This window comes from Agelaius tricolor, unplaced genomic scaffold (genome assembly GCF_023055355.1).
Source record: "Agelaius tricolor isolate 1412-34295 unplaced genomic scaffold, bAgeTri1.0.p SCAF_5, whole genome shotgun sequence".
NCBI lineage: Eukaryota > Metazoa > Chordata > Aves > Passeriformes > Icteridae > Agelaius > Agelaius tricolor.
The window spans coordinates 34,265,009-34,284,969 of record NW_027269265.1 but is presented as its reverse complement, the minus strand read 5'-3'; the positions used below and the strand labels follow the sequence as shown (position 1 = coordinate 34,284,969).

Sequence of the window (19,961 nt, the reverse complement as noted above, 5' to 3'; positions counted from 1 at the left end):
TGTTTGCAGGCATCATACTGTAAAGGATGGGCTGGTCTGTGCCCATGCAGCACAGACCTTGTTAAAGTGAGCATGGCCAGCCTCCAGATCCTCCAGCTCTGCAAGGGGCTTATACTAGATTAAATTAGGAGAAGCTCAGAAAGCTGAGAGGCAGAGAAAGGGGCTGCCTGCATTGGTCCCTAAAACAGGAATGAGCCGTTCCCCACTCCCCCGAAAGCACGTGGGGATAAATGGATCACAGAGAAGAGCTATTGAAACGTGTCTGGGGGAGGCCTGGTTTCAAGCAGGGTATGGGACACTGAACAATAGCTGCCATTTTGAAGCGACTGGAGCCCAGAGTGCTCTTGAGGAGGTGACGGAAAGCGCTGTCACAGGGTTCGACCCTGGCTTGTGAAATAAATGGCCCCTGAGAGCTCATTGTGCAATGGCTGCTGACGTGCAAAGCCAGCGCTGAAAAACATCAACTGTGCTTTCTAAAAATATGAAAGAGCAGTGCCCAAGGGATGTGGCTTGGGAAGGGAGAAGCAGAGGGAAGAGCCCAGCAGTGTTGCTGTATCCCTGCAGGATTTCTGGGAAGGCACTGTGCCTTTCTGTGCCCTGCTGAGAGCAGGGTCACACTGGGGCCCTGCTCATAGGAGTCACCAGCCGTGCAAACAAGCCCCTGGAGGAAAGAGCCCCTGCTCTTCATGAGTCCTCAGGGAAGATCACACCCCTACAGCAAGCTTTGCAGGTGGGAGATAATCCTCCAAGCCAAGCTGTTCACATCCTGGCTGCAACTGAGCAGGTACAAGGGGTGCTCCTGCCCCTGGTGAGCTCCTTGGACCTTCCCCACGAGGACAGTGGGCTGCAAGACCTTGGAGAGGTTTTGCTGTCCAGCAGGGCTGAAGGATGTGGCCAAACACAACCAGGCAGCGCAGCCCCGCCTCTGCCACCTCAGGAATCCTGGCCACTGTCACCACTTCTGGCTGCCCTTCCAAGTCCCCAGAGATGGGGGAGGCTCCTCAGCTGCAGGGGAGGCCGGCCAAGAAAAAGGTGCAGAAAGAGTTAAAGCTGGTAATTAAAATTCCCAGCAGAAAAATATGATCTGGGGAGAGAAAAGCATCCTTTCCAGCACTGCTAACCCCACATACTCAAAAATTATGCATCAGGCTCCAAAGAATCACAGCTTTAAAATTGCAAGGCATTTTGTTCTGTTTTTCACAGAAAATTATAAACATTTGAGCTTTTCCTACTTGCACTCTGGTTTCCTGAAATTTATGATCACATTTTCAAACTTTTCTGCAAATCCCTGAGGGCTACAAACTTTTTTTTTTAAATAGAATTGAGTAGCTCATCTAATGCCCACACCTTTGCACCAAACAACAAAGATAAAAGGCTTACACTAAAATGAGGAGTATAGGAAACACTGGAGATCTCAAGAATGAACACCCTGAAGTAATTTTTCTCTAGGGTTGCACAAAAAAATGTTAAGATGTTTTAACCAACATCACATTGCTTAAGTATTTTATTTGTCAGCATGAAGAACAGGTCTTCAGTGTCATTTTGTTTCCAATAATAATGTTGCTTGCAGCCAAGCGCTGCAGGAAAGTTAAAACTGAGGCTGCTCTCTCTGCCTTAGGGGCCAGAGGAGCACAAAGTTTCTAGGACCTTATGGTGTGCTCAGCATTGCTGCTGCTCATGGAGCAGGGAAGGCTGCAAAACATTATGCAGTGTGAAGCCCAGACCTGGCCTTCCATCTTTAGCCTGATCCATACAGAAATGTCTTGGCCAAAAGGGGCAGGTGGGTGCCATCAACTTATTTTCTTTGTGTCCAAAGGCACTGAAAGAACTGCCACATATCTTACAGGGGGACCTGTGTCACAGAGCAGGTAGATTGTGGGAAATATATCAGCCAGTAGAGAGGTCAGTGATCCTCCAAGATTAAAGGCTGATCTGAGTGTGAACTCGCTATCATGTCTCTTGAAAGGATTTGGCATGTAACAGCCTGATTATTGATTGCTGTCCTTAAGAGAATGTGATCCTCTCCTTTGCACTGATCCTGTTAGCTTTATTTACCACAGCACTTGCTGAAACATCCTCTCGCAGAGATAATGGCTTCCTTTGGTTGCTGTCAGAACAAATGGAAACAAAAACACGCTGCTAATAGTTGTGTCCTACTCTAATTAATTAAAGCAAGACAAAAGCACTGCATTGCCTGGGTGCCTGGAGAGGCCCCAAGCACAGGGGCTGACCACAGGAATACCAATAACACAGCAGTGCCTAACACACAAGCTTTCCACCAGCCCAGAAAGTCAGCAGCAAAACATTCATGAGGAACAGGAATATGTCTGGCACCCAAACTGGGATCTAGCCACCCAGAGGCTGCTGTTCTAGACAGACCTCAGCCCACATGGGCCTAAGGAGCTGCCAAAGATGGCAGATGGGTAAAGTACAAATTAGCAAAGGGTTTTAAACAGTCCTCTTGAAATTTTTGTGGCACATCTGCACCATACAAAAAAGCCAATAGCTCTGTCTAGGCAGGCAGTAACAGAGTTTTAGCAGGATGGTGGAAGAGAGGCAGAAATTGGCTCGCCTGCATCTTACAGCACAATGCTAAGCAAGGAAATAAGTCCAGCTCTCTTCCCTTGCAAGTGAAGACCATAAACTCTGCACATCCTGGCTCTTCAGACCGAATCAGGGTCCAGTCACAACAAGTACGAGTTGAAGAAAAAGGGAACAAAGTAAATGGAGTGCACCAATCCAAACTAAAAAGCAGTGGCATAGCCACAGCACTGAGCACTCACAGAGCTCACACTGTAAACAAACAAGTCCCCATATCCAAGTGCTGCTGAACACCCAGATACTTATTTATGATTTCTCTGCTGATGCATTGTGGTCACAAGAGCTTGGCCAGCAGTCCAGGACTATCCAGGCTTCAAACATCCCTTGGGAGGTGGTTTCAGGTGCCCCTTAGCTATGGTGCTGCCTTGTGAATCCCTGCTGTCCTCCATGCCCACTTGGGGTGCTTCCCTGGGCTGGAACACTCAGGACACCCCAGTGAGTGTCCTGTGGGAGCCAGTCTTTCACACCAGCATTTCTGTGCATGCGTGAGGGTCTTGGACTCTTTCATTAATCCTTGGCTATTCCTGAGCACCTTATTTCTTACTTTCCACTTTCCTAACCATCTCCTGTATTAAATGTTCATATTCATTATGTAGGAAGAAGGAAGAAGGACTAGTGCATGTCACTAATTGAGCAGTTTAAAGCTATGATGTTAGAACTTGAGCACAACCTAATGAAAGAAATTACTTAAAATATAAGCTTTGATACAAAATAAGCATACTCACCTCAGCTGAAGGTGCAATTGCCTTTTGTAGGTGTACAGCATCCACTACTGGAAGTTAGGCAAACAACTGGGCAACCTTCTGCTGCCCACAGCAGCTCTCACAAGCTCATGCCAAAGAGGCTTCTCACATGACCCAGAGAGAACACAGCATTTTCTGTAGAGTTATCACCCTGCAAAGGTCAAAGAACAGTAGTTAATGTTCATTTCTCCTCTGAAGCTAAGAGCAATAGTCAAGGCTATACAGATTGGAGACAGGTTTAGGGAAATGTCCTGCTGACACCATTTTATTAAATTTGCAAGAAAACTTAAGCTGTCCAATTTTTCAGAAGCTGTCTTTGACATCTGGTCCCTAAAGAAATGAAACATTCAAGATTACCTAGACCCACTAATTACATAGTAAATAACTACAATGGACAATAAAAATATCTCTTCCTACAGAGAAAAATAAGCATCACAGACACGAACAGACTTCCTTCTATAGAGTTTTTCATAAAAAATCTGCCCTTGAGGTGAACCTGCTTCAACACCACACTGACACCCTTCCTGCAGAGGTAGGAAAAACAGAGACACTCTTTGTACCTGGGAAGATGGGTTGCCCCCAGTGCTCCCCTCAACCCATCAGCAGGGGGGTTTCTGCCCCAGACCTGTAGCTTGCTTCCCACCAAGGGAAAACAGTCTTTGCCATGTATTGTCACACTGGCCACTGCTACAGGTTCCTTGAGGAAACAGAAAATCTATCACAGCAGCCAGAAATCCATGGCAACCTGGGCTTGCCTACCATACACATAACCCTTCTCCAGAGCTCTCTGTGTGGAATAACTTAAAATCCTTAGGGTAGTATCACCACTGGAAGGATGGGGTAGGACCCTTCCCACTCACCAAGGCCCTTAGGTATTTCCCAGTGCTGGTGGAAAGCCTCGCTCAAGAAATTCAGAGAGAGATTCAGTGCACTGATATGATAAAAATGTTGGTGTAAATGACTGAAGCATCTCTCACTCTCAGGAGCAGAATTTCTACAGAGTTTCCTACACTGCTCAGGGTATAAACAATGCCTACCTGCCCAGCAAACTCAAATTTAAAATAATCTGACAGAGAAGAGGCATCAGAGCAAGCTTCTTTTTCACTGCTGGCCAACAGGGGCATGCTCTGGCTGACATTGACAAGACCACCCTGGGTCTCCAGCAGGGACAAAGCCCTCAGCCACAGCTGGAACAAGTCATGCCGGGTCATGATTGTCTCTGCAGAAGCTCTCCTTGTTCCATTCCCACTCCAGCATAGTGCCCACATGTGGGCAGGGCTGTGGTGGGCAAAGTGCTACAAAGTCATACAGAAATTAGCAAATTGATTAGCCAAGCACATAACAGTACAGTTCCCACTGTTTTCACAAATCTTACCTGAGCAAAATGTGGGCAGCAGAGGTCAAAGACATGTCTTGTATTGTGGGCTAACAGTGTGAAATCTGACATAATCAAGCACCACTGCTCCTGTTGGGCACGTCTGCTGAAACAGGGCCTTTAGGCAGCCACTAGACTGAGCTCAAGTTATGTTAAATTCCGTAAAAACACAGGAGAGATGATGATCCCAGCTGCAAACTAAGAAATTGGACTTCAGTCCCCGACCACTGAAAGGGGCACATAAACCATTTTATATATATCAGAGGAATTTCTGAAGCTGCATTATAAAAGCATGAAGCAATAACTCCTTACAACAACAACAAAAATCCACAACACAGTTAATTTTGAGCTCCAGCAGGAAGTCTGCAAAGTCGTATACATTTTCTTATTCTTTTTTTAAGCACTTCCTTCAATGCCTCCGGCTTGCTAAGCATCGCTTGATGCCTGCTGCATTAGACCGTACCTGTGAATTTGGAATATCTTACTTGGTCAAGGCGATCTAAGCAGTCTTAGGGCGGTGTGTTTTGGGCGGTGCGCTCTCCTCTCCGGGCATGCGATCACTGCCCTCCAGCGGCACCGGCCGGGCAGGACCCGCCGCGGCTGCCGAGCCAGGCCAGGGCCCACGCTGCGCCCGCCCGGCTGCCGCAGCGCCCCTCAGCCCTCAGTGCCCTCCCGCGGCGCCCGCCCGGCTGCCGCAGCGCCCCTCAGCCCTCAGTGCCCTCCCGCGGCGCCCGCCCGGCTGCCGCAGCGCCCCTCAGCCCTCAGTGCCCTCCCGCGGGCCCGGCTGCTGCAGCGCCCCTCAGCTCGCACTGAAAGGCGGACAGCACTGTAAGGGCAGCTGGCAGTTTTCCTTTCAGGAGCTGAGCCCTTCCAGGGAGCGGCCGAAGCACGGAAAGGGCACGCTTTGCTCAGGGGTTAAACAGCCGGCTCCTGCAAGGCGAGCGCATCCTCTGAGGCAAGGCGGGTCCTTGGGCACCAGGTGCGACTCCCGGGCCCGCTGCCCCGCAGTGGGAGCACACTCCTCCTCCAGCCTTCCCACCGCCCAGGCCCTGCCGCCGGGAGCAGCAGCTTTACAGCTGAGATACAGCTCTTTGGCCACACTTCAATGCAAACTCCCAGCTCTGGTGCCCACGTCAAATAACTAGATGTCCAAGCATGAGCCAGGGTGAAATAATGATCCTACTTTCTTCAACCAGTCTCTTCCTTGGCTCCTGTGGTGTTTCCTCCATTAACTACCAGGAACCAGTAGGAATGCTTGAACAATGTACAACTAACAGGCATTTTTTTAATTATTAGAGTCATTTAAACATTATTCTACAGTCCTGGAAAGGGTGAGAATGTTAGAACATTGTCATTTTAAAAACCTGAGCTACACTGAGTTTAGGGGAAGAGGAGGTCCTGCTGAGGCAGTAGCACTTTATAAGCACTTTATTGCTTGGCTTGACTCGTTCTTTCTTACAAAATTCAGCACACAGCTGAAAGACAAACATGGTGAAAACCAGGCATTTCTTTAGGAAGGCTGGGGATTCACAGGGGAAAAACTCTTGAAGTGAGGGATAAATAATTGCTGTGGGCTTTGCTCCTGCACTTTATCTTAATTTGTATGGATTTTGCCCATGTACTACTTGGGCAGCCCTTGCTTGTGCCTGGTAGTCTTGCAGATCAGAAAATTAAAATGCACACAAGTGCTGCAGGGCTCCTCACCCCACCTGCTCATCCAGAGCCCAGCAGTGAGCCAAGGCACTACTATGCCACCACAGTGATGCAGGGGGCTCAAGGCACCATCTGTGACTTACTGAAGGGCCCCTTGTGTCCAAGAAGAGCAGTGTGGTGCTCACAAGGGTGTAGGAGAAGCCATGGGCATGGATGTGCAGAGCCACTGAGAGCCACAGGCACTGCTCCTTCCCACCCGATGGGGATGACTGTGCTGGCCTCCTGAGCTGTTGTTGGTGCTTTTCCGGCCTGGCTGCCAGCCTGGAAAACAAAGTTCCCAACCAAAGCAAGAGCAAGTGGGGAGGAACACGGAGCTCTGACATTCCTGCCTGCCTCCAGCAATGTTTCCAGAGCAATAGGGCTGCAGAGGCCGAGCCTGCTGAGCTACCAGATGAATAGAAGCAGTGGACATGCTACTGCAGCATCATAATACCCTTCAGCAAAGGATTTAGAGCTCAGCCATAGTGCAGCAAATCTCCCCAGTTAAAATCCCTTCCCCACTCCTGTTAGTACAACTACCAAAGAACAGCAACTTCCCGCTCTGTGAGGCTCTTTTAGACCCAGGCTTTATACCCTGCAAGCAGAGGATGGGATTTTACCAAGGGGGATTTTCTTGAAGCTGGAGGACTGAAGAGTACTACCGCTCACCAAGCCCAGCCAGGAAAGGATGGAGCAGAGGGTGATCTGCCAAAGCTTCCTACAGCTGCATCCACTGGCACTAAGGTAACAGCATCCATTTTGCTCTGGTTTAACATGCTCAGTTCTGTTTCTAGAGTCCCTCCCTTGACCTAGGGGATGACTAAGGTCAATCTGAAGGCAATAACTGCCTTAGATGAAGGCAAAACCTGCTGAGGGATCAGGAAGTATGACACCTGAGGGCATGGGAGGTATAGGGAAGCCCATCCCCTATTACAGCCAGGGACAGGGAGCAGTGGCAGGATGAGCAGCAGTTCACCCTTGCAGAAGCTGGAGGATCAGCCACCTTTCCAGTCCCTCATCATGCCCCAGCACCAGCTTCCCTGCACACCACAGCACTGAGTGTGTGTCATGCCATGCAGCCTTGAAAACACAGGGCAGGTACCAATCTGGGCTGGGGAACAGCTGCCTCTTTGGCTTTGCTTGGATAGTTTGTGTGATGTCTGCAGCCCCAGCTGGATCACAATGCAGAACACCCCAGGCCCTGAATGCAGCACTGCTGTGCCCATGGGGCCCAGCCTTGTGCTGCAGAGGTCAGTTGAGGTACCTACCATGCAGAACTTTCCTTCAGCACCAAGGAGGGAATAATATTTTCAAAGTTGGTAAGGCTTGGAGAATTAATTCCTATATGCAACCAAAATATTTCTAGACAGTGGCAGACTTACATCAGGAAAAGAGATCTGAAGGCCCCTAAGAGTTTACTAGGGAAATTACTCATCCGCATAGTAATATCTTCCTAGACTTCGCTATCAAAAGTTTCATTTATGGCCAGAAGAATAAGTATTTTATAATCTCATTAAAAACAAAGTACCCTGGATGCATCATGTTTTCAAGTATTGGCCTCAGCAGTATCTTGTGAATGAGAGGAGCTCTGGTTCATTTTACTCTGTATGAAGTGCCCATCTTTACCTGTCTTCTGTACCCACTTTGAGCTGTCTTCTTCTTGCTCTCAACCAGCTGTCTCATTGTGAGGGTGGATGCTGGAAGAAGTGGAGGACCAGAGCAGAAGATACACAAACTGCACAGGATATTTCCAAAATGAATGGGGTTCACAGCTGATTGCTCTAAATGCAGATTTCTGTTTCAACAGGTGCTGAAGGCTAAGAGTGGTGTCCTGAAAGAGAGCTCATGTTTTGCTTCCATTAATTTAATGTTATTTGGACTTTTGAATCAATTCTTCCCTCACCTTCCCAGCCACTTACAGAACAAGGGACCTCCTAACCCCTCAGCAGGATGAACGAGACCAAGGGAGCTTTTGATAGCCCAGAACTTTGGAGCCCAGGTTGCATGCAGAGCAGCACCTCCCTGACCAGTCTGGCACCACCACTTGCATTTGGACAGCAGGCTATGGACACAGCCCTGAATGTAATCCTTATCGTGGTCCTCCTGGTCATCATGGTGTCTCTGGGATGTACAATGGAGATAGCCAAGATCACAGCTCACCTCAGGAGACCTAAAGGTGTGGCAATAGCCATATTGGCTCAGTACAGCATCATGCCCTTGACAGCATTCATATTGGGCAAGCTCTTCCAGCTGGGCACCCCAGAATCCCTGGCCATCCTCATCTGTGGCTGCTGCCCAGGGGGAAACCTCTCCAACATCTTTAGCCTGGCACTGAGAGGGGACATGAACCTCAGGTAAGAAAAGCTATGTGTTCATTGTCCAGGCTAATCTAGTTATATGGCTGGTTCAGAAACTAATTTAATCAACATTAGGAGGCCCTGAGAAGCTGGACAAAGACTGAAATACTAAATCCAAAACATTTTTAAAGCACCCATATTGCTCAATAAGTTAATTTGTCCCTGTTTTACAATGGCACTTTGTACCTTTCTCTGAATCATTGGCATGCTGTTCTTGATAACATGGGTGCAGGAACACGTTTTCATCTCCATGTAGCAGTACATAGAGCATATATATATATATATATATACATACATATATATATATATATATATATATATATATATATATATATATATATATATATATATGCTGTGTCTATACATGCAGTTCTGTGTGCACTGATCATGCTGCCTGAAGAGGCTGCATCAGTGAGAAATGTTGAACTAGCAGAACACCCCTCTCCAACAAACCCTAGCGATAAGCAAGATACAGGACGAAAATACAAAGTATTACTTTTTCTCTCAGTAGTGAATTTCTGAAATGTGAACTGTACCCTTGTCATGGGTATGTATGTACCCTTTCTCAGCATGAAGCTTGAGTCATTTTCTCCCTTCTTGATTCATATCACATCCTTCTACAATCTGACAGTGATGTTGGGGAGATCTCAGAGACAAGTTGGGAAAAAGCAAAGTCAAGTCTTCTATTAAAATCATCTGTCCAGGCAAGTAATCAGATTAGCATATTCCATTTTTAAAAAGTGTTGTTCTTCTACTGAGGGGTTGTTTCTTCATCTCAGTGTTGTAATGACCGCATGCTCCATGGTCCTGGCAATTGGATTAATGCCACTGCTTCTGTACCTGTACTCGAGAGGACTGTATGAGGGTGATTTGGAGGGCAAGGTACCTTACAAAGGAATAATCACCTCCCTGGTGCTGATGCTAATCCCCTGTGCCACTGGCATCATCTTGAATGAGAAGAAACCACAGTACACTGGCCTTATCACCAAGGTAAGAAGTATCCTGTGCTAGTTGCCTTTCAATCAAGGGCCTTGGGGAAGTTCTCAAAAATAGAACCACAGACATATTAACTTCTCTAACACATGGCACAAATCAATGAAAGGGTTGAGGATAGAGCTCAAGACAAGCACTTCACCACTTTAATGGTTAAAAAAGTTGCCCAAGGAGAAGTCATCCATCTTTTCCAGGCAAACACCTTGTAGCCAACTTCCTACATTTTCCTTTTGCTTCAGTTTTAACTTTGGAAGTTTTTTACTACATCAGCACTAATGAACATCATAGGCACTGCCCTCAACTACTGCTGCTACCAAAGCAGAACCCAGATAAAAACCAACCAAACAATAGCCACCCCAAAACAGATTAAAACCATTCCACTGTTCTCAGAGGTCTAGCACAAAGGAAAAATCAAATCACAAAATTGCTGCTTAATTTGTTGAGATAACTATCCAACAGAAGCCACTGTATCACCAAGTGCCCACTTAGTGCCTGGAATCACATCCCTGCCTCCTTTATACATCAGGCATTTAAACAGCAAAACAGAAATCCAGACAACCAGATACACCATTGTCTAACTCAAGAATTCTGCTAGGCTCTACCTGTGAGTAAAGTGGTTTCCTCAGCACCTGCTTGGGGTAGACTAAAGCCACAAAGGGACCTGGACAGAGAGAAGTAGCAATGCCTGAGAAACAACCAGCTTGTGCAGCAAGAGCAGACATTTTGCACATAGACTAGAAAGGTATTTGGTTATTTAAGGTCTCTCTTGGTACTAGCCCAGGATGGTCTCTTGTTGATTACTGGTAACATGTATGTACATGAAAGGCACTTATGCCCTCTGTGTACTTCACGTGATGGACAGAGAACTGGGTACAGCGGCTTCTAAGAGCTGAGGCAAATTTTGCTGGGGATTTCTCTCTTGTCCACACCTCAATCACTTTTACTTTAGGCAGGGATAGTTATGCTTCTACTGTCATCTGCTGCTATAATTGCTCTGTCTGTGGCCAATATGGGAAGCTGTATCATGGCTGTCTTGTCACCACCTCTCCTGGGAACTTCTGCCTTAATGCCCCTTACTGGATTCCTGCTGGGCTACGCTGTCTCTGCAGCCTTCAAGCTTGATGACCGGTATGTTCTTCCACACCTCCCTCCCCTCTCTCTCTCATCAGGAACAGAGAGATTTGGCAGCTCTGCTTTGCAGAGCAATGGTGAAAACTTGAATTTTAGGAATATACTTCTGTAGAACACTGACCCCATTCACCCAAAATAGGATCTAGGAATACAACCAGACACAGTACAAGCTGGTCCCAAGCCAGTGACTCCCACAGCTTGAGTGGGAAGAGAAATTACTTTAACCTCTGCTTGGCTTAGCTGAGAGGGGAGGAATAGCTAAGCAGGTGTTTTTGACACAGGCACCTGATCACCATGGAAGGTTCACTGAACAAGTAGATGGATGGTTTTGGCTTAAGGCCACTAGTGACCTGCTAAACATATTACCACCCTCTGCTCTTGGTAATGAAGCTGGGGGGAAAAAATTACTTCCAAGAAAAAACCCAAACGCAAAACAACTGAGAAATACCAACAGAGCTCAAACCCCAAGTGACACGATTATTCCCCAGCTGGTTACTACCTCAAATCAGTCAGTGCATTCTCAGCTACAGCCCCAGGAATTTAGTATGAAAACCTGACATATAAAACCTGCTCCTCCTTGTCCTACATAAACCAGGTAGGAATCCTCCTAGTCTTTATACCTTTATATGTTGGACTCTTACCGCCTCAGGAGATTACTTCTCTGTAGGAAGCTGCAGAGTCCAGAGTAGGACACAAGGCCTCCCATGCCATTGTGAACAAAGTTCACATTTGTAACATGATCTGTCTCTGCCCATTGCCAATGGAGCAGGAGGCAAAACCTTCTGGGACTGCAGTATGGTTCCTGACAGAGCAGCTTTTAGCCACAGGAAGTGCACCAGCAAGGTAGGCAGGTCTCTGTTTCAGTTGCTTGGAAGCAATTTGAATCTGTAATCTATTTAACTTTCTCCTTCAGGTGCAGACGGACAGTGTGCATGGAAACTGGCTGCCAGAATGTACAGCTTGGCTTAGCTATCCTCAAGGTTGCCTTTGCCCCAGAGATCATTGGTCCCCTGTACTTCTTCCCACTGCTCTACTTGCTGTTCCAGCTTGGAGAAGGATTTCTGCTCATCCTGGCCTTTCGGATCCATGACAGAATAAAGCAAGCCAATGGCAAGTACAGCTTTGCTCCTTTAGTTCTTATACTTTCCACACTAAGCCATACATGCTTACAATGTAACCACCAATGCATCGCTGCTTTATGAAAGCAGAATCCAGTTGCTCTTTAACTAGGGATTACATACCCAGCACCTTAAATTCAAATCAGAGTCAAAAATTCTGAGGTAACTGAACACCTTAGAAATATTCCATGGACTTCTTGCATGAGCAGGATGTTTCATACAGCTACATACTATCAAAACTACCAGTGCTCAGGTTTTCAGAGTCTGGTGCTTTAAGCTACAGTGAAGACCCTGTGAAAGTCCTGACTGGCACTGAGCACATGCAAAGAACAGAGGTGTTTGCGTGTGGCTAAAACTACACAAAAACATTACATATTCTTTAATGCAACGAATCCCAGCTTTGCTTCAAGCTGTTAAGTGATTCCCTGAAAGGACAGAACTGCCAAATACTGCAGCCAAAGGAACAAAACATTTGGATCTTTTGCTAGAAAAGTACATTAAAAAGTACATAAAGAGATTGAAACTTCATTTTAAAATATATACAATACTGGTACAGATGTGAAATAGACTCATCTCCAACTCCAGGAGGTCCCTAATTCCAAGCTCAGATGACTGCACAGATGGCTGAATGAGATCCTCCACCCACCACCCCTCTGATGCTGCCAGTACTTTTCTCCACTGCCTTGAAAGAGATGCAGCAGAGTAGCTGCTACAGAGCTGCTTCAGGATCACTTCACCACATCTTATAGCTATTCTGGAGGACAACTTAATGGGGGCGGGGAAACACACTCACTTGGATCCTTGGGTGTGTTCGGAGCAAAGCAGCTGATACTGGAAACAGACATGCAGGTGCTGGCAAGACTAAAACAAAGAGGTGGTATTCCAGCCTCCGGGTCATAAATGACTGGAAACAAAATGGCTTCAGTCTTTCAGCTGGTATCCCAAGTTCCTTCCTCTTGTTTTAAATTACCCAGTAATTCCAGTTGTAGTTGTCACAATCTTTCCCTAACGTGGTTTCAGAATTGCCTATTCTCACATTTTTCTTTCTTCAGATGCAGCAAAAATTATCTGTGCAGGTGTGGACACATTTAGAGCTCAAGAAATGAAATCAGTGTTAAGACATTGCAGAAACAGTGGAAAACCAGGAAAACAATATATGGATTCTGCAGCAGTTGCTCTCACAACCCTCCAAGCTCCACCTTCTGCAGCCAGCTCATAGGTCTCCAGCTGTTCTGTCAAACCTATCGATATGCTCACTTCACAGCAGCCACAGAGCCATCTGCACCCATGGTTATTCCCCAAAGACCTTGCTCCAGACTAAGCCTCACTCTGTCAGACCAGAGAGGAGACTTTCAGTGACTTCAAAGTCATTGTGACAACCCTTTAAGAAGCTGAAAAACACGCCCAGTGATTGTCCCAGTCTTACCTGTAAGAAAATCACTGCCTACATCAGTTCCCTTTCTTCATTTCAGTTACCTCTAACTGTCCTGCTGGCACATAATGGAAGCAGATCCTGACAATATCACTGCAGATTAATGTAAATCCTTTACAGACCCAGAATGAGTTGTGAAGTTTCTCCATGCAGAAGCCAGTGAGATCAAATGCACAGCCAAGCAAGCCCATGGGCTGTTGGTTTCTCCCATCCTCCAACAGGTACTATGTGGTACCACTGATTCCCCAGAGCAGGGGCCACACAAACCATGATCATGGCTACAAACTGCCTTTGTATGCTGAGTTTGGGCCCAGCAAGCTGTAGTTCCAACACCAGATGAACCTTAAACATGCCTTCTTTTGTAGCAGCCACTGAACTCAACGCCACACCTGTTCTAGACACCACCTAGGTATGGTCGCACTACACACACAGTACCAGAAAAGACTGGCATCAACATCTCCCATGTCCAGACTACGCCTCGTAACCAAAAGTAGTTCATCTTAATTAAGAATAAACTGGTTTGTACCAAGAACCTACAATAAATAAACAGTGTCATTTCTTATGCCAGGAATCAACATAAGCCTCCATACTGCAAAGCCTGGGAATTTAACAGGAAGCTCATCATTACAAGAGCCAGCTCCCCAGGGACAATGCAGGCACCTGTTCATGCTGCTTGCACGGCAAGTAAGCGGTGTGGTCTAGAAACACAATTCGGAACAACTATTTATGGAGCAGATAATACTTCACATTTAGCCTGAAAGAAGTCCGTGATCCCTTTCATCCCATCAAGTACCTTCAGCCACTTGGGTTCCAGTGGAAGCCAAGTCCCACTTGGACACAGATGCCCATCATCATCCAAATTAGGATGATCGACTCAAGATCTCTACACAGCTGACCTTCCAACCCTGATGAGTGTGAATGCTATCTTTGCCCCTACACATCAGAGCCCTCTTACTAGACATCTCTTGGGATGAACATCTGCACCACTAAGGCTCAGAGAATGAAGCCTCCCATTCCCCAAAGCCGAGTGGTAACAACCCAGTTAACTGCGGATCCTACCCCCTTCCCAGGCCTGCTCTCAGGAGTGCCTGGCAGCCCAATACACTGCCACCTCAACAGACAGCCCCACGCAGTACAAGAGCTCCTCCTCCTTCCTGAGCCTGGCACCCCAAACTCTGCAGCAGCAAGGAGAAAGGGCAGCAGGGCTGCAGAGGCCAAACACCCAACCTCCCACAAGGCCAGACCTTGCTCCTAGAGGAACCACCTTGCACTTCCCTATGATCTACCCAAATCTGAGCCTAGGCTACAAAGATCTTTTTAGAGGTTTCTACAGATTACTAGAACAGCTTTGTAAAGCACTTTATAAGAAAACACATTATTTTAAAAAATTAATTCTTAAGTTCTTGTGGGGGAGGGCTTGAGAAATACAGGGACTGCAGAGAACTGCTGCCACTAGAAGGCACAAACACTAAAACATAGACCCTCATGGTACTACTACTGCATTACTCCCACCCACCGACTTAAAAATCCCTCTTCCCCCAGGATGAGGACTAATGCTCACAAAAATGGTTTATGTACACTTCAGTGTTCTCATACAAACACGCACAAATACACTAAGGAAGAATGCTGACTGCATGTCTTTAACACTCCACACTTATTATCCCAAGTCATTAAAAGCTAAATGACTCATCCACTCCACTTTTTGCTATGAACTATGACAGCCTGATTATCCATGTTCTTATTTCAGAACACAGAGACATACAAGGACATCACACAACGTATTTAAAAGGATGCTAATTCTCATCCCTGTCCAAAACAGTTATCACTTTGGCACAGCTCCACCTTTAGGAAACATTTTAACACAGTCACAACCACTTTATTAACAACAAGAAGCAAACTAGAAGCAGAAATGTTTCTTTATACTTTATTTGAACTATTTTATTCTTAGGTATCAAGAAATAAGAGTGCTTTTTAGAATATTATTACCACAGGGCAGTGAAATGGGCATTTTCTTATTGTAGTGCAAGTCTTATTAAATGAAAATATTTTAAAATAAAGTTTTATTACCAGTACCGACCAGCACTTAATCTGCTGACCTATAGCTGAAACAATGTCTCAAAAGCACAAAAAAATACCCTCTGAAATAAAGCTTTATGTACAGCACATAGAGAGCTCTCTTAGATGTCTAAAACTATTAGTCTGAGACATTAATGCTTTTAATTGCTATTCACAGTTGAAGATACTGAGAATTAAGTGTTCAGATGACTTTAGAGTACAAAAAAATTTTTCTGGTTTAGTTATAAAGAGCTCTGCCAATATACACAAACTATACACGTCAGACATTCACAAAAAATGTGAGCAAGAAAAGGGTTATCAAAAACATTTAATACAATTAGTCAATAACCCTTCCCACCATGGTCCACATCTACAAAGTTCCCCTTTCCCTCCCCTCTCCCCATCCAAACCCTTTCCCTCAGAAAGTCACATACTTACCACAAGTTTTAGCAAGTATGGTTTAAAAAAGGGCCCCAAGGGCAAGTTATTTATAGTTCAGTTGCCACTGTCAACAGATCTGGACCTTGATCTAGACCTCTGCCTGTCTACGGATGATGGAGATTTGGATCTGCTGGAAGAAGCCCGTTTCTGGCTCTTGCTGGGCAGCGGAGATCTGCTGACTGACCGCGACTTGCTGCGGCTCCTGCTGCGTGACCGGCTGTAGGACTTGCGGCTGCGGGAACGAGAGCGGCTGCGCGAGCCAGAGGAGCTCCTGCTGCGTGACCGTGACCTGCTCCGGGACCTACTGAGGAGCCAACGGGGAGCACCACTCAGTGCCAGCCACGGAACCCCACGGCCCCAACCAGGCACTCCACAGCCCTCCAGCTCGGCTGCCTGGTCACTGACTCCAAAGGTCCTCACTGAATGTTTAACCATTATAGAGTAGAAATCCGTACCTGTGCCTTTTGCTGCCTTCAATTAGTTTGATTTTCCTTCCATTAATTTCTTTACCAGAAAGCTTTTCGATAGCATTCTTTAAATCACTGTAAGAGGCAAATTCAACCACCCTATGGAAAAAAAAACCAAACCAAACATAAGGCTCACTATTACAGGTTGTAGTTACCAATAAAAACAAAATTTACACTGGGAAAAAACCAAACAAACAAAACCCCAAAACCTACACTGCTCAGCGTAATTATCCCTTGTCATCACTGAAGCACAAAAAATTCCCCTCCCCAAACATTTCCCACATACATTTTCAAAGGGTAGCAAATTAAGCCATGAACAGCTGCTGACACTGAAAGTAGCCAGCTTCCCTCCCCACATATTACATATACAGGTTACTCTACAGCTTTCAAGAGATCACTTGATAGGCTTACCCTTCATTTAACTTAGGTCTGTGTGCATCTGCAAAGGTTACTTCCCCGGCTTGCCTCATGAAGTCTTTGAGATCCTAACACAAGACCACTTTTGTTACGCAAAGAAGTAAAATGAACATTTACTTATACAAAAGTAGCTTAAAGCAAACAAAAGAAACTTATGACTACTGAAAGAGAAGTCGTTAGATAAATCACAAACATGGCAACTGCCATACTTGTAATCAAAATTGCATTATCTGTATCATGATCTGTATCAGGGCACGAAATAAATGAGAAAAGCATATTGCTTTAAGCAAAATGCTAATAAAAGGGTCTTAACATTAGGGTAAGTATTAGTCTAAAATGATTTTATAGATTAAGTAGCAAAGAGAAAGAAAGAGAGAGAAAAAAGAAATAAAAAGCACATTTTTATATCTACTGAATTGACTTTGAAATGCTACCCATATATTTTTTGGACTTTTCAGTCTCCATTTACATTACAAGTCTTATATGAATACAAAATTACATTTACATAACACCAATTATTTTGTGCCCCATATGTCATTAAAAATATAGTTTACTTTACCTTTATAAACATTTCCCTAGGCTAGCCAAGCAGCAAACTGCATTAAGCGACCGGAGATACCGTCATGACATATGCCCGACTGGCTCTTCGCCACCCACTTGCCGAACACTACCCAGTCGATGGAAGCCATTAATCGCACTGCCCTCCCTATCAGGAGACTATGGATGGATCCATTCTCTATGCTTGATGGCACCAAGGACCACTTTACTGCGATCAGGATTCCAACGACCACCTAATTTCCAATCTTTCAACTCTTTTCGACCAGGACCTCGTTATTCGGAAGCGTTACAGGAAGAACAGCTCTCAACTTAGGAATCAGATCTCGTTAACGCTCTGGGACCGCTGCAATGTGGCACTTTAAGGAGTGCATCGATTACGTCTAGACCGGCAAACACAGATCTAGAGGTGGCCAAGTGACATTGTAGGAGCTGACTGGAAAGTCAACCAGGCCCGACCAAGAGTGACCAAGACAGAACGATTAGGATAACCCACAGGCACTCCTCGTCATAAGGCCAACGACACAGATAGGCTGGCAAATAAAGGGTTTAATATGTGGTTAAAATGGATTTTAAAAACAAGAAAAAAATAAATATATATCCTCAAACATATAAATGTATTATTATTATGAATTAACATTAACTAGCTTTCATTCAAAATATTTAAGTTACATTACTAAAAATCATATTAATTACATAAGCATTTTAATAAATTAGGTTTTAATTTAATTAATTGTTTTACAAAATAATTACATTACATTACATACCCATTAAATGAAGTCAAAATAGTTAATTATGTTTCAACAAACCTGCCAGCTGACACGGGAAGACAAATTTTCCACTATGAGGCGATTTTCTGTTCTTAGAGGTGGGGCGTTTCTGTTTTGAAACAAACAATTCTGACTTTATCAGATACAATACACAAAGCTATTGTATTGTAAATACAATACAACCATGTTAATATTAACGAAGGCTGTAAGAGCTAGTATCAGCATATCATCATTAGTACTATAACCTAAGCTACGTAATGGCCTGAGCAATCTAGGGCACTCATTAAGTACTTAAGGGAGGAAGCGCAAGGATGACAGGCATATCTGAGAAGTTCTGTAATCTTCACTATCCTGCTGCCACATCAAACGACTTAAAAGGCAAATAACACCTTTTAATAGCTCATTGCAGCTCACATTCTCTGGGGTGAGCCCAAAGCATTCTTTTTTTAAGCTGCACTGGCTCAAAGCTGCCCTTACCTCCTGTCACTGCGCGGGCGGCGGCTACTGAACCGGTCAGAGTACCTCCCTCTGCCTCTGCCCCTCGAGCGTGCTCTGGCATGCTCAATGGTCACCCTGTGAAGAGAAACACATAACAAAACACGTGTTTTTACATATTTCTTCTTTGGTACACAGCTGTAATTCTCAGGACAAAGACAAACCAAACAAAACCAAAATAGTTTGACCAATACTGACAACACAATTCAAACTGAAATTGACTTTTACAAATTGACTTACACAAACCTTTATCCCAAAGGTTGTATAGCCATGAAATAAGATACCTTTCACTGCAAAGTTCTTTTCCATCCAATTCATAAACAGCATCATCTGCATCCCTCGGATCCTCAAACTCCTGCACAACCAAGACAATAAAACCAAGCAATTACACTCCAATGAACGAGCAGATGCTGATTTGCCACGCGGTGTACCTTCGTGGGCACGTTAATGATTTTCTTTCGAAGAAGCTTCATAAACCTCAAACGCGAGCGAGCACCAACGGGGTGGGGAAGGGAGAGGGGGCGCACTCACCACGAAGCCGAAGCCCCTCTTCAGGTCGATGTCGCGGATGCGGCCGTACCCCTTGAAAAACCTCTCCACATCCTTCTCCCTGGCGGCCGGGTTCAGCCTCCCGATGAAGACGCGGCAGCCGCTCATGGCTGTGTTTGCGCGACCCTGCTGCGGGGACAGGCGCGTCAGGCCCGCCGGTGACTCAGCACCGCCCGCCGCCGCTGCCGCACTGCGCCAGCCGGCCCCGCCCCCGACAAGGGCCAATGGGAATGCGGCGGGCGGACACCGCCTCACCCCCGCCCAATAGGAGCCCGGACCGCGGCCTCCGGCCCCGCCCAGCTGCTTCCCCACCCCCCCAGCTGAAGAAGAAAAGCAAACGCCATCGCTCTACCACAAAATGGCGGCTGTGCCGCACCCGCCTCCGGCACAGACCCTGCCGCTCCGAGCGGAACGGAGCGGCGACAACGCCGGCCAGGGTCCCGCGGGCCGGCCGGGCACACAGCACAAGCGCCCCACACCGCAGAAGCTCCGTTTACCCCGCGCTCCGCTCTGCGGGGAAGCCCCCGGAGCTTTTACAAACCTGGGCTATGGGTCTCGGAGCAGGCCGAGCCGGACGGTTGCGCGGTGCGGTGCGGCGCGGCAGATAATCGGCGGATCAGTCGGGCAGATACGTCCACCCCGGGCGACAGACGACTCCGAGTGCTGCGCAACACCAGCGCTACGCCGCGAAATGGAGGCGGCCCCGCGCGTCAGTGCCGCCCCGCGCGGCCATTGGCGGAGGCGGCGGCCACGCCCCTCCCCGGGGAATC

The 19,961-nt window shown here is 46.4% G+C and overlaps 2 protein-coding genes and 1 long non-coding RNA gene across 9 annotated transcripts in view; 1 reads left to right on the top strand and 2 right to left on the bottom strand.

Annotated features, from left to right (window-relative positions):
* The window catches only part of LOC139590079 (uncharacterized), a 31,029-nt gene extending 25,531 nt beyond the window's left edge, over window positions 1-5,498 (bottom strand). Inside the window, exons 1-2 of the long non-coding RNA XR_011679222.1 lie at window positions 4,720-5,498; window positions 3,327-3,495 (exon numbers count right to left, since the gene is read on the bottom strand). This is a non-coding gene — a long non-coding RNA (uncharacterized lncRNA). The remainder of the gene's footprint in view (window positions 1-3,326; window positions 3,496-4,719) is intronic.
* A 1,318-nt stretch (window positions 5,499-6,816) lies between these two features.
* SLC10A1 (solute carrier family 10 member 1) lies at window positions 6,817-15,707 on the top strand. Of its 4 annotated transcripts, none has more exons than XM_071427161.1 (7): window positions 6,817-7,155; window positions 8,219-8,765; window positions 9,548-9,758; window positions 10,711-10,889; window positions 11,806-12,002; window positions 12,596-12,859; window positions 13,063-13,199. In XM_071427161.1, the coding sequence occupies exons 2-6, from the start codon at window positions 8,362-8,364 to the stop codon at window positions 12,604-12,606; spliced, it is 1,002 nt and encodes a 333-aa protein (XP_071283262.1). In that variant the 5' UTR covers window positions 6,817-7,155; window positions 8,219-8,361; the 3' UTR covers window positions 12,607-12,859; window positions 13,063-13,199. The 4 variants fall into 4 exon arrangements, with proteins under 4 accessions (XP_071283262.1, XP_071283261.1, XP_071283260.1 ...); XM_071427160.1 differs by having other exon boundaries at window positions 12,567-12,859; XM_071427159.1 differs by lacking the exon at window positions 12,596-12,859 and having other exon boundaries at window positions 6,818-7,155; window positions 8,323-8,765; window positions 13,063-15,707.
* On the bottom strand, window positions 15,351-19,887 carry SRSF5 (serine and arginine rich splicing factor 5). 4 transcript variants are annotated; one of them, XM_071427173.1, is made up of 8 exons: window positions 19,733-19,887; window positions 19,174-19,317; window positions 18,927-18,997; window positions 18,625-18,720; window positions 18,187-18,256; window positions 16,817-16,890; window positions 16,394-16,504; window positions 15,351-16,242 (listed from the first exon to the last, which is right to left on the bottom strand). In XM_071427173.1, the coding sequence occupies exons 2-8, from the start codon at window positions 19,297-19,299 to the stop codon at window positions 15,993-15,995; spliced, it is 798 nt and encodes a 265-aa protein (XP_071283274.1). In that variant the 5' UTR covers window positions 19,300-19,317; window positions 19,733-19,887; the 3' UTR covers window positions 15,351-15,992. The 4 variants fall into 4 exon arrangements, with proteins under 4 accessions (XP_071283274.1, XP_071283275.1, XP_071283273.1 ...); XM_071427174.1 differs by having other exon boundaries at window positions 15,351-16,239; window positions 19,174-19,320; window positions 19,733-19,886; XM_071427172.1 differs by having other exon boundaries at window positions 19,174-19,320; window positions 19,733-19,885.
* Window positions 19,888-19,961: the final 74 nt, after the last annotated feature.